This window comes from Gekko japonicus, unplaced genomic scaffold (genome assembly GCF_001447785.1).
Source record: "Gekko japonicus isolate JY-2015 unplaced genomic scaffold, Gekko_japonicus_V1.1 scaffold2671, whole genome shotgun sequence".
Taxonomy (NCBI): Eukaryota; Metazoa; Chordata; class Lepidosauria; order Squamata; family Gekkonidae; genus Gekko; species Gekko japonicus.
The window spans coordinates 114,467-130,387 of NW_015176057.1; the positions used below are offsets into that span (position 1 = coordinate 114,467).

Consider the following 15,921-nt stretch of genomic DNA (forward strand, 5'->3'; position numbering starts at 1 on the left):
TGTGACATTCTATGCCCTGCTGAGCTCCCTTCCCAAACCCCACACTCCCCAGGTTCCCTCGCCCCCCCCCAAAAAAAAATCTGTAGGAAGTTGGCATCCTTATGCCCTCCTGGCCCGGGGAAGAGGGCTTTCCTTGCAGCAGATCCCCTGCCAAAGACAACCCTGGACGGTTACCCCAAAGTCTGGCTGCAGACTGCAGCGGAGAGCCCTCCCCTCTCTCCCCATTGGCTGCTTCGTAGGTAGCCCTGCACGGCCGTTGGCCGCTTCCCCTGCCTGCCTCCTCTTTCCTTCCCCCCACCCCGAGCCCAGGCAGAATTTGAAACTTTTTCCCCCCCCCAGAGGCGTGCGTCGGGCCAGAAAGCGTCAGGTTTCAACCTTGGACTCCCGAGCCAGTGCGGTTTGCGCCGGGCAACGGGGTTTCTGCAAACAAGGGCGGCCGCAGAAACCAGAGAAAAAGAAAGACATCTATTTTAAAAAGTTGGAGGGGGGGGGGGGGAGTTTTGCATTTCTCTCCCCTGGGATAGCGGAGCGGGGAGGCTTTTTTGCAGAAAGTCTTGCAATTCCGAAGGCCCGGCCGTCGGGACATCTGGATCCCCCCAGATCAGGTAAGGAGACGGTTCGATGCGAAGCAAAGAAGTGCCGGGGTTGGGGGGGGGGGCTGTCCAGACAAACTCCACCCCCCCACCCCCGCTCAGAGGTGCCGGAATGGGAGCGCGTCAGGCAGGAAAAATGCATCTCGGACGGATTTCTTTGTCGCTCTCTCTCTCTCTGCTGACTGTATAACTTTTAAAGAAAGAAAGAAAAGACTGTACCCCGAAAGGGGCGCGTTCTTATATACTCAGCCACACCCACGTCCGTCCTTTGAGTTAGTCGTCCCCCCCCCCACTAAAGTGGAAAAAACACTTTGTGCATGCTCAGGAGTCGGCCGCCTTCTTGTGAAACAATGCGGGCGCGTGTGAACTGCACAGAGGGGTGGGCCTGCTGTTCCGTACTCCCATTTCGGGATAAAAAACTGATCTCATCTTCGGAGGGGAGGGCGTCTCTGTTTGAATCAGAGATCAGACATTCCCCCCCCCCCCCAACAAATGGCAGCAATCAACCTGGAAGACTTCCCGTCTGAGCCTCATGCCCTTCCGCCTGATACCAGACTGGTCGAGCTTAGTCAAGGGAGAGGAAATGCACTCTGCACATCCCCAGAGGCCGTATTAGATGTGTATTTTCCCCTCCCCTCTGCAGGCACCTGGGAGTGAGTGCCTCCAGGGCTAGATCTCTCCCTTTCTACCCTGCCCACGCCCAATTCTACATTTCTTCCTTTTACAAGATCCACCAAAACAAACAGAAAAGAACACATCGACAATGGGGAGGGAAGGAAACCCCGGAATATACACATGTCTGAACATGTGTATTTCTCAAATTCCTGACCTGGGAGCTCAATTAATCAGAAAGGAAACCAGGTAGATCTGCGGTTTAATTCTCTCTTTTGTCTGCCAGATCTGTAAAACAAACATTGCACAAAGGATGAATCACTGCTTAGCAACCAAAACAGTTTCTCTCCTCTTCCGGTTACAGATATAAGGACTTGCTAATGAAATGAGCCAGTTTCATTCCAGGGCTGATAAGGTAGCAATTCGTAGCCCCGAGTTATTACTACTATTGCTCTTGTGATTTAAATTGGAGACTGGCTGCCTTCACTCAGCAAGGCGGGGAAAATACTTTGTGCATGCTCAGGGGCATGCACCTTAGCATCATGTGGTTTTCGACTGAACCCCTTGGCGTTATCGAGGGCTTGGCCCCAGCGGGCTAGGCTCAGCGTAGGCCGGCTTGTGGCCAGTGTTCCCTCTAAGCTGTGGAGTCTTGTGAGCAAAAACTTTACTTTGGGAGCTACTGCCATTAAAGTTGTGAGCAAGCAGTTTGGCCACTGCATAAATTAGTTTGCTCTGGAGCCATTCTTCCTGAGCTAAGACAAAAATGTGTGAGCCGGAGGCCAAAAAACTGTGAGCTAGCTCACACTAACTCAGCTTAGAGGGAACCCTGCTTGTGGCATTCGCCTTTCTACCACTCTGCCCAAAGGAACGGCCGCGCGCGACATAAATCGAGGAGGTGGGGAAATACATGTTTAATTGGATGTCGCTGGCATCCTGATCTACTTGGATCTGATTTTGGGGGTCCCTGGAGGTGTTTTTCGGGCCCTTGGAGCATCGGCCGAGCAAAAGGCAGCGTCATTGCTTGAGCGGGGTTGCAATGGGATGCTACTACGCCTTCTTGATTTATGGGCCAATCTGTTATGGTGCCTAATATTTCCCCAGCCTGGCGTAACTAATTGGCTCATTAGCAGTGATATTTATGCTACTCTGGAGCCCGACTCCTGCCGAGGGAGGCGCCTCCTTCCCACTGTGACCTGGGCTGGCGATCCGGGCCAGGTTTTCCAGCAGAATCGACCTCCTTGGCACCATACCTGTGTGTCAGGTTGCATCACACATAGAGCGGTCCTCCTGCCCGCCGCACTGGGGAAAAAGTAGAGGTGAGCCTTGGGGAACCCTGTAGTCATTTAGTACTTTGCAATGTCGGAACTCTTTCGCAGGATCAGACCAGAGGTCCTTCCAATCCAGCATTCTGTTTTCCACCACGGTTAGCTTGATGCTTCCATGAAACCCAAACGCTGGTCGCAAATGTGATGGCCTTCCACTGTGATTCGCTCCGGGCCTTTGTTACATGGGATAGACTGCCTCTGAGTATGGAGGTTCTACTGGCCACGGAGACAAATGGCCGTTGGTGGGACCTCCTCCTACAATATCTGGTATCCAGAGAAGGTAGACTGCCTCTGAACGTGGGCGTTCCATTGAGCATTAAGACTCCTGGCCGTCAGTGGGCCTCTTCCCCTTATGGAAAGAAGCGGAGCTGTTAAAAATTAGATCCTTGTAGAGTCCAAAAGGAGCTGCGGTGGCTCAAGTGGTTAAGACACTGAACTGCAGACTGTGGAAGGTCGGTAGTTCAGCAGTTCGAGACCGGTGTGTGCTGCATGACGGAGTGATCTCCCGTCTCTAGTTCCAGCTCCTGCCAGCCTAGCAGTTCGAAAGCAAGAAATTGCAAGTAGATAAATAGGTACCGCTTCAGTGGGAAGGTCACAGCGTTCCGTGCGCCTTGGTGTTTAGTCATGCCGGCCACATGACCACGGAAACATCTTCGGACAGCGCTGGATCTTCGGCTTTGAAACGGAGATGAGCACCGCAACCCTAGAGTCGGACTCGACTGGCTTTCGAGCAAGGGAACCTTTACCTTTACTAGAGTCCAAAAATTTGATCCTAGAGATCGTTTGGAAGCCCAGAAGCAGGACATGGGGACCAGCAACCTTCCCTTTTAGGTTTGACCTCTGACCTCCAGCATCTGTGAGCCAGTCTGTAGTGTAGTGGTTAAGAGCACTGGGTTTGATTCCCCACTCCTCCACGTGCAGCTGCTGGTGTGACCTTGGGTCAGTCACAAGTTTTCTCAGAGCTGTTCTCTCAGGAGCAGTCCTCGAAAGAGCTCTCTCAGTCCCACCTGCCTCACAGGGTGCCTGTTGTGGGGAGGGGAATGGAAAGGGATTGTAAGCCGCTCTGAGACTCCTTTGAAGGATGGGGTAGAAAGGCAATCTATCCATCCAATTTATACCCCGCCCTCCCTGTCAAGGCAGGCTCAGGGTGGCTTACATGAAAGTAAATACATAAATAACAATCCTCCTCTTCTTCCCCCTCTTCCTCTTCTTCTTCTTGTATTCAAAGGTAGACTGCCACTGAAGGTGGAGGGTCTGTTGAGCTATTCTAGCCCACAGCTATTAATAAGGTTCTTCTCCAAGTACCCCCGCCATTTATGGCTTTGATGGCACATCTTTATAATGATACGAAGCATTCAAATGTGTAGTTTCAAAACCTTGTGAGGTACGCTAGCATTAGTATTCTCATATCGGGAAGGGCTGAGGGTGAGAAACAGCACCTTGCAAAAGGCCATATAATTAATTAATAATAATAATAGTCATATGGCAGTGTGTGTAGTATAGCCAGGAAATCCTAAGATTGTCTGGCAGCACGAAGTTCTAGCTCTTTTAGCGTTATGCCCTACTCGGTGGCGAGCTAGGTTTGTTTTTAAGGCAAGAGACATCTCAGAGGCGGTTTGCCTTTGCCTGTCTCTGTGTCACGACCTTGGTATTCCTCAGAGGTCGCCCTTCCAAATGCTGGCCAAGAGAGACCCGGCTTAGCTTCCAAGATCGGGCAAGGTCATGTAATCGAATGATGTCCAAAACAAGCTTTAAATCAGGAGCTGCCTGGCGGTCTCCCCAGCCCACCTTCTAGCCACCACGCTACGCTAACTACAGCCTACCTTGCAGGGCCGTCGGAACAGGTGACTGAGACGATAATGGCAAAGTGTTTTGCTTAGAAGGCGTGATGTGAATCACAGTTGATTCTCTTCTTGAGCATACCTGCAAGCTCTCCACTTGGAATCCCCTTTGTGAGGGATGTTGGAGACTGAGCCTACACTGCAGGGTCGGATGCGGCAGACAGTGGCACCTAATGGGAGCAGAAAACTCTGATGGACAAGGGGGAAGAACTGAGAGGCAAAAGTCCAGCCTCCACCCTGTGCCGAGGGCGAAAGCCCAGTGGTGAGAGATCTGGTCTTGCTTTGCAGAAGGGTCCGGGTTCGATTTCTGGCACCTGCAGCTAAGGGTGCAGTGGTGGATCAGTGGTCTCACTTGGACAGAACAGAATCGCATGTTCCATACGCAGTCCAGCCTCTTTCTCTGAGATTTTAATCTTCCCAGGGATCCCGCTGACCTGGATGGTGCTTCCTAGACCAAGTAGGGGATACGAACCCGTGGATTTGTGGTCTGGAGACTCCAAGACGGTGGTTGGAACCATTGCTCCCTCTAAGCTGTGGAGTCTTGTGAGCAAAAATTCTACTTTGTGAGCTACTGACAATAAAGTTGTGAGCAAGCGATTTGGCTACTGCGTAAGTTTGCTCTGGAGCCATCCTTCCTGAGCTAAGACAAAAATCTGTGAGCTGAAGGCTAAAAAACTGTGAGCTAGCTCACACTAACTCAGCTTAGAGGGAACGCTGGTTGGAACCTTGGGATGTGAAGGTGAAGAAAGGTTAAAGCGCTTGGGGCTCTTTAGCTTGGGGAAACGACGGCTGATGGGTGACATGATTGAGGTTTACAAGATTTGCATGGGATAGAGCAGGTGGAGAAAGAAGTACTTTTCTCCCTTTTTCACAATACAAGAACGCGTGGGCACTCAATGAAATTGCTGAGCAGTCGGGTAGAACGGGATAAAAGGAAGTCCTTCTTCACCCAAAGAGTGATTAACACATGGAACTCGCTGCCACAGGAGGTGGCAGCGGCTACAAGTATGGACGGCTTCAAGAGGGAATTAGATAAACATACGGAGCAGAGATCCATCCGTGGCTGTTAGCCACAAGGTATAGATAGGAACTCTCGGTCTGGGGCAGTGATGCTCTGTATTCTTGGTGCTTGGGGGGGGGGGGGCAACAGTGGGAGAGCTCCTTGTGTCCTGGCCCCACTGCTGGACCTCCTGATGGCACCTGGAATATTTGGCCGCTGTGTGACAGAGTGTTGGACGGGATGGGCCATCGGCCTGATCCAGCATTGGCTTCTCTGATGTCCTTAACTCTTATTGTGAGAGTAAGGCTCCGCGGATGAGCCCCTTGGCTAAAGAGGCCGTCTTTGCCTACTTTCTGTCTTGCGCTGGCAGCCATTCCTCCGTGCGCCTTCTGTCCTTTCTCCCCTCTGCCGTCTTTACCAGTAAATTATTCAAGCCCCTTTTCTGTCGCTGCATGAAAAATTCATCCCTGTCATCGAGAGAGTTGTGTCTGCGCAGCGGGGTTTACGGTTGCAAGGTACAGGAGCCGGCGGGGGCCTCCGTAACTGAGTCCGAGATCGTTGCAACCAGAGATACGGGCCCGGGAGCCTTTGAAAGAAATTGGAGGGGAAGGAGACTGTGTGTGTGTTTGTGTGTGTGTGGGGGGGGGGCTTTGTATGGACATCCAGGGTAGGTTTCTCATTCGTGTGTATTATCTACACAAAATTATGGACGTACGTGTCAGCTTAAAAGAGTATGCTCACCAAAAGGCAAGTCTCTGCCCTCAGGACGTTACAATCTGCCTTTTCGAGTTAGAGGGAGATGGTGCAGGTAGGAGGGGGGTTTGGTGGTGGGAGACAGCCCTCTGTACATGCTCAGAGGCATTCTGCTTAGCAGTTTCCAGGACCGAGCCTTGACATTGGAGTATTTTTTTTTCCAAAGAGCCATTCCACTCCCCTGTATTCCCTTTCTCCTCATATTGTTTCCATGCCAAGCGTACAAGCACGTATTCAGAGACTTTTAAAATATCGGTTAAAGTAAACAATCCACAAAGATGGCGGGGAAGAGGACGGAGAAAGAGAAACTTTTAAAAGAGAAAGGGACTGAGAGCCCAAGACCGGAAGCAACCAGCGAGCTGGCAAAGACATTGGCGGAATCCATGCACCCTCTGCTGGACCAGATGAATACTCTCAAGCAGCAGTTGTCAACAATGAATCAATGTATCACCACCCAGCAAAATTAGTTAAGTGAGACACTTAAAATGATGAATCAAACAGCTGAGAAGGTGACACCGCTGCACAAAAGGTGAAGAAGAAAGTACAAAAGCTGGAAAAGAAGCAAATCTCCACGGAAGATCAGCTGTTACAACTACAAATGGAAAAACCTAATTTGATTCTTCGCCTTCAGGGCCTTCCAGAGACTAAAGGAGAGAAGATGAGTGAATTGTTGGCCCCAATGACAGAGATGAAGGCGGATATGCTGAGCGATATGGATGTGGCCTACAGGTCATATTCAGGATATATAAAGAAAAACAATCTGCCTGGGGAAATAGTGATAAGATTCTCACTAAGATTCAAGATTGTATGAGGGATGCAATCTTGAAAGCGGCATCTGGAGCTCCTTTGAAAGTTGGAGATAATGCTATCAGAATCCTAAAAGACATTCCATTTGAAATAAGACAAAGGAGAAAGAAGTACAAAGATTTAATTCTTTTTCTCCAGACAAACGCAATTGGATACAGATGGCTAACACCAGAAGACGTGATCTTCAAAATCAAAGATAAAAAGGAAAAGATTGACTCTGTTCAGAAAGCACGGAAATTTTTGAGAGTCCAGATGGGAGAGCCAGAGGAGGAAGAAAAAGAAGGGATGGACAGTAAATCCAGCGGCGAGCTGGACTCGGGGTCTTCCGGAGAGGACTCTCTATCAGAGGAAGGGGCAGCCTAAAAGTCCTTATAAACTGCGGAAGAGACTGGGCAAGGGGAAATGAAGGCTGAAGGACTCTGAATTGTGCCTTTGAAAAAACGTGTTTTTTTTCTTTGATACTAAATGCTTAGGGGTCTTTCGGGTTAACAGTGATAGTTAATATATGAAAAAGATAATACTATAGTCAGGGCTATTTTTGGGCAGGAACCGCAGGAAGAGAGTTCCGGCTGGCTTCAGAGTTGGCCACACCCACTCCAAGGCAGGCGGGCCGGGGGGGGGCCCAGGAAAAATTGGGGAGGCATTTAAATGTCTCCCCATGCCTTCCCTCACCTGTCCCAGGGCCGGCTTTTCTGGGCTCCCTGCAGCCGCGGGACGACCGGGTAAGCCAAGGGAAGGCAGTTTAAATTGCCTCCACTCCAAGGGCTGGCTTGCCCCGGGCGCCCAGGCAAGCCAATGGAAGGCATGGGGTGTGGCCTAATATGTGAATGAGTTTCTGCTGTTGGGTGTGGCCTATTATGCGAATAAGTTCCTGCTGGGCTTTTTCTACAAAAAAAGCCCTGGCTATAGTTGAATCAGTTCATAATGGGATTAGCGTGATTGAGAGAGAACGTGTGCCAAGCTAACTAGATGATCTCCTCTCTTGGGCTTTTAGATAGTAGTGGGTATCTTTTCTTTATCCCTTAATGTAGTCCCCTTCCCTATTTCTGTTGTAGTTTGTAGTCTTTTCAGAGGTCATTTCGGGGGGGAACGCGGGGGAACACAGTTCCCCCGGGTGAGGTGCAGGGGGGCGGGGCTTCCTCGCACTCCCGCCGGCCTTGCAGGTCCACCACCGGGCCCCTGATGTCAGGGGGTGTGGCATATGCTAATGAGTTATGCTAATGAGTTCCCCTAGCTCTTTTTCTACGAAATGACCCCTGTATATATATATAGATATATAGATATATATACACACACACACACACACACACACACATCCCGGAATTTAGCCTGAGCCAGGATTAAACCCCAGCAGTTATTTCCAGTGCTAGGATTTAGCTGTGGGATATGGGTGGGGAAATCAGGATGGCCTCTGTGTTGCCATAAAACACACGAACAAGGGACGTCATGTGCGGTGTATCAAGGTTGGTCTCGTCGACTCAGATTGGCAGCAGTTATCCAGAGTCTCACGTAGTCTTTCACACCACAACCTACCCGATCTATTTCCCTGGAGATTCCAAGGATCGGACCTGGCGACCATCTGCATGCCAAGGAGATGCTCTACCAAAGAGCCACGGCCCCTCCCTTAAAACGGTTAAGATGCTGAGCTGCAGATCTGAAGGCCGGTAGCTCGGCAGTTCAAGACCCGAGTGTCGTGTGACAGAGTGAGCTCCCGTCTCTGGCCCCAGCTCCTGCCAACCCAGCAGTTCGAAAGCAAGAAACTGCAAGTAGATAAATAGGTACCGCTTGGGTGGGAAGGGAACAGCGTTCTGTGCACCTCGGCATCTAGTCATGCTGGCCACATGACCACGGAGAAGTCTTTGGACAGTGCTGGCTCTTCAGCTTGGAAATGGAGATGAGCACCGCCCCCTAGCGTCGGATTTGACTGGCTTTTGAGCAAAGGAAACATTTACCTCTACCTAGCTTCCTCATCCCGCTCCCCATATCAATCTGGTAAACATTTTATCTAGCCTTTTGTCTAAAGAACTTGTGGCTCTGTTTTCCCTGTTTGATCCTCACAACAACACTGTGAGGCAGGTCAGGCTGAGGGGGGAGGGAACGACTGGTCCAGGGTCACCCACCAAACTTATTGGCAGAGCGGGGATTGCAAACCAGTCGCTTCCACGATATAAATTACACATTTCTCGCTTGTCAGCTGACAACGCCACAAAGGTTGAAATCAAGATCGGATCTACAGTTTTGCTTTGAACTGTCCATCGTTTGGATCATCCGATATAAGACTTCAGTATTGTTTACAGCTTTCATTAAAAAAAAAAAGCAAGTTAGCCTTCCCACCCACCCCAGTCCAGGGATCCCCAATCGTTTTATATAATGCTGATATGTTGCTGCTCAGATATTATGAGAAAGTTTGGCATTAAAAAACCCACAAAATGGAGAACTAGAGAATTCTGGGCACGCCAGGGAGACGGGCTAGCGAGAAAATAGAACTAGTTCCCACTAAAATCTGGGAGACGGCAATCGAAAGAGCCTCTGAGTGTGTGCAGAGTTCCCCCTTCCAAAGCTCTACCTGTTTACCCATGGATAAAGGTACAGGTTTCCCGTGTTCGAAAGCCGGTCGAATTCGCCTCTAGGGGGCGGTGCTCATCTCTGTTTCCAAGCCGAAGGGCCAGCGCTGTCCAAAAACATTTTCGTGGCCATGTGGCTGGCATGACTAAATGCCGAGGCGCACGGAACGCTGTTACCTTCCCACCGTAGCGGTACCTATTTATCCACTTGCAATTTCTTGCTTTCGAACTGCTGGGTTGGCAGGAGCTGGGGCCAGAGACGGAAGCTCACTCTGTCACGCGGCACTCGGGTCTCGAACTACCGACCTTCCGGTCTGCAGCTCAGCGTCTTAACCTCTGAGCCACTGTGGCCCCTTTACCCATGGATAGGCAGGCACACACATTTGAAAGGAGCAGCCCCCAAAGCCTCAAGGATCTGGCTTTGTGCTGGCATGGCACCCGCCACATCTCTCCTTTTAGTACTTAACCCGTGACTGTCAGCCTTCCAGCCACCTTCAGTTTCACCTCTACCTCCGAGCCCCCTCTGGGCATTCTAATTCTCAGCTTTTTATCAAAGCCACCCCAATCCCTCCAGCGGATTCAAAGACGGAAAGCCAGGGCCCTTCCGGCAGCGAGATAACCCAGCTAAAAATGGGTCCGTGTTGCCAAAGAGCGTGATGCCACCCTCGTGCCCCCCCGGGCGGCCGTCTCTCTGCTATCAAGAGGAGCGCTAAACCCCAGTCCGAGGGAGATTAAAAACGACACAAGTCCCTTTATCCGCCCGGGCATCTCTACCAAGTCCTACATTTCCTCCGTTTCCCTGTAATTGCCTCCCAAGCCCCGATGTGCATTTGACGGCAGAGTCTTATTTCTCTCCCTCCTCCCTTTTAAAAACATTTTTTTGAGAAAAGATGGAACACAGCTGGAACCGTGAGCCGTACCAGAAAGAAGCCGGCTGTTTTATTGTGTGCGGGCTTCAGCCCGCGGAGGTCGGCCAATCTGCTTGTCAAGGAAACAGATTTCCTGTGAAAAAGTAATAAATAATTGAGAGGGTGGGGAGGCAGGAGGGATGACGGGCAGAGGTCCCCAGCAGATACCAGCTCACTTCTGAAGAGGGAGAGAGGGTTTTTTGGACCACCGAGAACGGTCTGACTGGAATTATCTGACAAAGAAAGAAACCGGGGCCATGCCTCGAAAATTTAGCCATCCGGATTTCAAGTAGTGCTTGACAACATTCTGAGCAGACCATTGACCGATGAGGAGGCCGTGGCTTGGTGGCCGAGCCCGTGATGTGGGCCCCGTTTTCATAGGGTTGCCAGCCTCCAGGTGGGGCCTGGAGATCTCATGGAGTTACAGCTGCTCGCCAGATAACAGAGATCAGCAGCCCTGGAGAAAATGGCGGCTATGGAGGGTGGACTCTGTGACAGGGGTGTCAAACATGTGGCCCGGGGGCCGGATCAGGCCCCCGGAGGGCTCCCATCAGCCCCGCAGTGGAACTGGCCATCTCCTGCTTCCAGTTCTGCTGCTGCTCCTGCATCATAGCTCGCTTTTCCAGACTCTCTCAATCGCTCAGCCATTTCATGTTTTAACCTGGGTCCTCGACTCAGAACTCTGAGCATGAGATTTCTGTGGTGAATGTCGATAGAGCAAAAGTAAAGATGTGAAGGCCCGGAAAAAAACCAGATAAATTTGGGGGGGAAACAGGTTTTTTCCTGAAGCCTTTTTTGTTTTGTTTTTGTTTTGTTTTAAATTGAAAAAATTGAAAATAGAAAAGAAATTTTAACATGATGAATAAAATATTTTAAGACAAGGTGTTCAAACATTTTCCAAATCTTTTCTAAAAAATATGTATGGTATCAGATTGATCTAATTTCTGTGCATTGAGGACAAGCAAGTCCTAGGTTACAAACTGAACTCTCCAATGCAAGAACAAAATGCATTTCTTCCTTTAGGAGGTGCTGTTGTCACGAGAAAAGAAAAAGGTTTCAGCTTTGTTTTTGCATGTGAGTGGGTATTCTGTTTGTAATAACTGTTTGGATACACTATATTTTTAATATGCTAGTTGTGATAATTTCATGCCAAGTTAAAATGTCCATAGTCATATTTTATGTTCTTAAAGTAACAGAATGACTTTCAATCTGGAAAAGAAAAAAGAAGTGCAAGTGTAGCATTTCTTTCAATTTTTCCGAAAATTTCCTCCTCCCCCCGAAAAAAACGGGGGGGAAACCGAGTTTTTTTTCCTAGCTTCAATACTTCCGGAAATTTTACATCTGTAATCAAAAGTAGGTTTGCAGCTCACAGAGCTAATGTTTTAAGCATGTTTTTATTTTAAGTTTAAATTTTTTTTTGTGTTAGTGTCCTTTATAAAGTTTATCTCTTCGCTACCTGGCATTACATTTCATGACACACGTGGCCCGGCCCCAAATGGTCTCATTTGTGTCAGATCTGGCCCTCATAACAAATGAGTTCGACATCCCTGCTCTATGACATTAGACCCAGCTGAGGTCCCTCTCCTCCCTAAACCCCACTGTCCCCAGGGTCTACCTGCCCTTCAGATCTCCAGGAAAACCCAGAGCTGGCAACCCTAGGACCCCATAACATCCTAAATTCAATCCCCGGCAACTCCAGTTAATGTGTTTCAGATGCTGGGAAAGACCTTTGTCTGCTGAGACTTCCACTGCCACCATCTAGCAAGACAAAGCTACTGCAAACACAGCTTCACCAGACACCTGGGGTTGTCAGCTCCGGGTTGGGAGGTTCCTGGAGATTTCGGGGGTGGAACTTGGGGCGGGGAGGAACCTCAGTGCGATATCATGCCATAAAGCCCACCTTCCATAGCGGCTCTTTTCTCCAGTGAAACTGATCTCAGAGGTCCATCGGTGGCTAGTAGCCACAAGGGACTAGTGATGCTCTGTATTCTTGGTGCATGGGGTGGGGGGCAGCAGTGTGTGTGTGGGGTTCTAGTGTCCTGGCCCCACTGCTGGACCTCCTGAGGACACCTGGCATTTCTGGCCACTGTGTGACAGAGTGTTGGACTGGACGGGCCATTGGCCTGATCCAACATTGGCTTCTCTTATGTTCTTATGTTGGTGACCAGGTCTGGGTTGGGAGATTCCTGGAGATTTTGGGGGTGGAGCCTGGGGAGGGCGGGGTTTGGGGCAGGAGGGAGGGGGGGTCAGTCGTAAATTCCAGGAGATCTCCAGCCCTCACTTGGAGACTGGCAACTCTAGCACAGCACACAGCTAGGAATTGAGGGGAACCTTCAGTTTGGTGCAGTGGTTCAGAGTGTGGACTCTAATCTGGGAGAACCAGGTTTGATTTCCCCACTCCTCCACATGCAGCTGCCGGTATGACCTTGGGTCAGTCATAAGTTCTTTCGGAGCTGTTCTCTCAAGGGCAGTTCTCGAGGGAGCTCTCTCAGCCCCACCTACCTCACCGGGTGTCTGTGGTGGGGAGGGGAAGGGAAAAGAGTCTTTGAGCCACTCTGAGACACCTTTGGGTAGTGAAGGGCGGGGAATAAATCTAATCTCTTCTTCTTCATGAATGGTCAAAACACAGAGTGGGGAACCAGCCACAATTTGTGCAGACTGTACCTTAGGAATCCGCCCCAGAGGGACAAAACGTTTTATTGAGGGGTGGGGGATTAAAATCACTGGGTCTTTCCTTTCCAGACAGACCCTCCACTAGCCGGGCTTCTCTGCCGTATACCTGTCCAGCCGAGAATAAGACAGGCCCCGTTAAGCGAGCGCCAGTAATTTTACAATTTTGTTTTATTAGGAAACCTTACGGGCTCCAGCTCAGGGGCTCCGGCTGTTAAAATCAATGTTTTCACATAAAAGGCAACTCATACAAACCTTTGTGTTTTCCAGGGGACCATAAACATCACCGGATAGAACAATCCTGCTCCGCCTGGGCTTTCTCCTTTGGCGTGGGCCATTAAAAATGCACTTAATTTATGGCTCCTTGAAACCTTCCCCCAGCTTTTCCATTACTAGGCCATACGCCCTACAGGCCTCGGTTCCTCAAGCGGGCAACTCCCTGCTACCTTGAGAGACTGCCTGGTGAGGTTTGCCAGCATCTCCTGTCCCCCCTCCCCATTCTTCACCACAAGAGAGAAGAAGAAATTGGATTTGTACCCCGCCCTTCACTACCCAGAGGAGTCTCAGAGCGGCTGACAAACTCCTTTCCCTTCCCCTCCCCACAATAGACACCCTGTGAGGCAGGTGGGGTTGAGAGAGCTCTGACAGAAAACTGCTCTTTTTCAAGGACAGCTCTGACAGAACTACGGCGTGCCCAAGGTCATCCAGCAGGTGCGAGTGGAGGAGTAAGAGACCCCCCCCCCAGGATGGATGGCTCACGACTCCAAGGCGGGCAATGGGAAACCACCTCTGAACGTCTCTTCCCTCGAACACCCTACAGGGCTGCCGTAAGTCAGCTGCGACTTGGATGGCACTTTCCACCAATAATCTGTGTTCCTTCCTGTTTCCAGAAAAGATGGACACCTTCAGCACAAAGAATCTGGCTCTCCAAGCGCAGAAGAAACTCCTGAGCAAGATGGCGTCCAAGAACATGGCGAGCATTTTCATCGACGACACCAGCAGCGAGATTCTGGACGAGCTCTACCGGGTCACCAAGGAGTTCACCCGTAACCGCAAGGAATCCCAAAAGATCATCAAGAACTTGATCAAGATCGTCATGAAGCTGGGTGTCCTCTACCGCAACGGACAGTTCAACGCGGACGAGCTGCTACTGATGGACCGCTTCCGCAAGAAGGTCCACACCCTGGCCATGACAGCCGTCAGCTTCTACCAGATAGACTTCACGTTTGACCGCCGGGTCATGTCCGGCATGCTCAACGAGTGCCGCGACCTCCTGCACCAGGCGGTCAACACCCACCTAACAGCCAAGTCCCACAGTCGCATCAACCACGTTTTCAACCACTTTGCGGACTTCGAGTTCCTCTCGGCGCTCTATGGAACTTCTGAGCCATACCGCACGCACCTGCAGAGGATTTGCGACGGGCTCAACCGGATGCTAGATGAGGACAACATATAAGTGTAAAGACTCACGCTGGCTTGGGCAGGTTTTGTTCCGGGCGTGAGCCGGGCGAACATCAAGCTATGCCCGTCGACTTGGACGGCGTCCACTTTGTACCTCTGTCTCTCTACAGGGCTAAAATCGCATCCTCTTCCATCGGTTTTGCAATGTTTCGGGGCTCCTTGCTCAGACAGCGGCAGCTGGGATCTCTCCCTTTTCCCTCCCCTCAGATTAAATCCGTTCTGCAAACAGCTTGCTCCTCCACCAGATGGAACCGAGGGAAGGAAAACAGTTACGAGCCTCTGTGGATTTGCTAATCCCGGGCCTTGAATAACAGTCACCTCTGTAGATCACGGTGAAGGTCCATGTAAACCAAGAATTCTGGCCTGTATCCTACCACAAAGAAGAAAAAAGGGGGGAAAAAACTGAACCTAAACCTAGAATTCAGAACCTAAAAAGGTTAGTCAGGAGTAGAAAAGGGCCAACTCTAAAACTCTAATTATAAAACATACAAAAATATATATGTAGTTATTCAACATAAATTAAAATAACAAACAAGGGCCCATTCAAACCTCATATACAAATACAAAAACATACAAGGGCTAATAAGATAGACCTAAACATACAAGGGCTAATAAGATAGACCTAACGCATTTCGGCCTTTACAGGCCTTCCTCAGAGGTCTAATACAGACAGAACATATTGGCTATGCAAAAATACGTACAATCTTACATATACAAAATATGGAATAAAGACCAGAAACCAATTGTTCCAAAGTTTAACCACTGGGCAAGGAAAAGAAATACAAAAATACAAATGAAGCCTCCAGTGTAATCACATGTCCAGTGGTACATCTCTCTGGTCAACTGTATATTCTTCTGAGATTGTACAGCCAAATGTTCCCAATCAAATGTTCCTTAGGTCCCTTGTGGTTTGTTTCCAGCATGTGGAATCTGACAGGTAGACTGCCTCTGAACGTGGAAGCTCGATTTAGCTATCACAGCCACTGAAAGGTTTCTTTTCCACGAGTGGAGTCCGGTTGGATGAGACCATCTCTCCCGACTTCCTGTTTCCGACAGCACTCATCCAAACGTGTCTGGTAAGCGTGGCGCAAAGGCTGTGGTTCTCTTTTAAGGGCTTAATTTGGTATTCAGAGATAGACTACCCCTCAACATGGAGGTTTTATGTAAGGAGTGCAAACAATGGCTGTAGACCGACTTCTCTGTGAAGTTGTCTAAGGTAGCGAGATGGTCAAAACATCAGGGAGGGGGGCCAAACCTACTCAGCCGCAATCATTGACTCAATGTGATTTAAAAGGACTAATGAAAATTGTCCTTTAAACCTTGCATTCTGTTTTAGACTGGGTCCAACCTAAGAGAGAAGAGAAGAGATTGGATTTCTACACCGCTC

General features: G+C 49.8%; 1 protein-coding gene across 1 annotated transcript; it reads left to right on the plus strand.

Moving 5' to 3' along the window:
* Nucleotides 1-511: 511 nt before the first annotated feature.
* Nucleotides 512-14,768, plus strand: LOC107123446 (tumor necrosis factor alpha-induced protein 8-like protein 1). Its single transcript, XM_015426695.1, has 2 exons — nt 512-605; nt 13,964-14,768. Exon 2 carries the CDS (start codon nt 13,969-13,971, stop codon nt 14,527-14,529), a length of 561 nt encoding a protein of 186 aa, XP_015282181.1. The 5' UTR covers nt 512-605; nt 13,964-13,968; the 3' UTR covers nt 14,530-14,768.
* Nucleotides 14,769-15,921: the final 1,153 nt, after the last annotated feature.

What these genes read in the sequence shown, in the direction of transcription:
- LOC107123446 (XM_015426695.1), top strand. Translation starts at nt 13,969, where the DNA reads ATGGACACCTTCAGCACAAAGAATCTGGCTCTCCAAGCGCAGAAGAAA.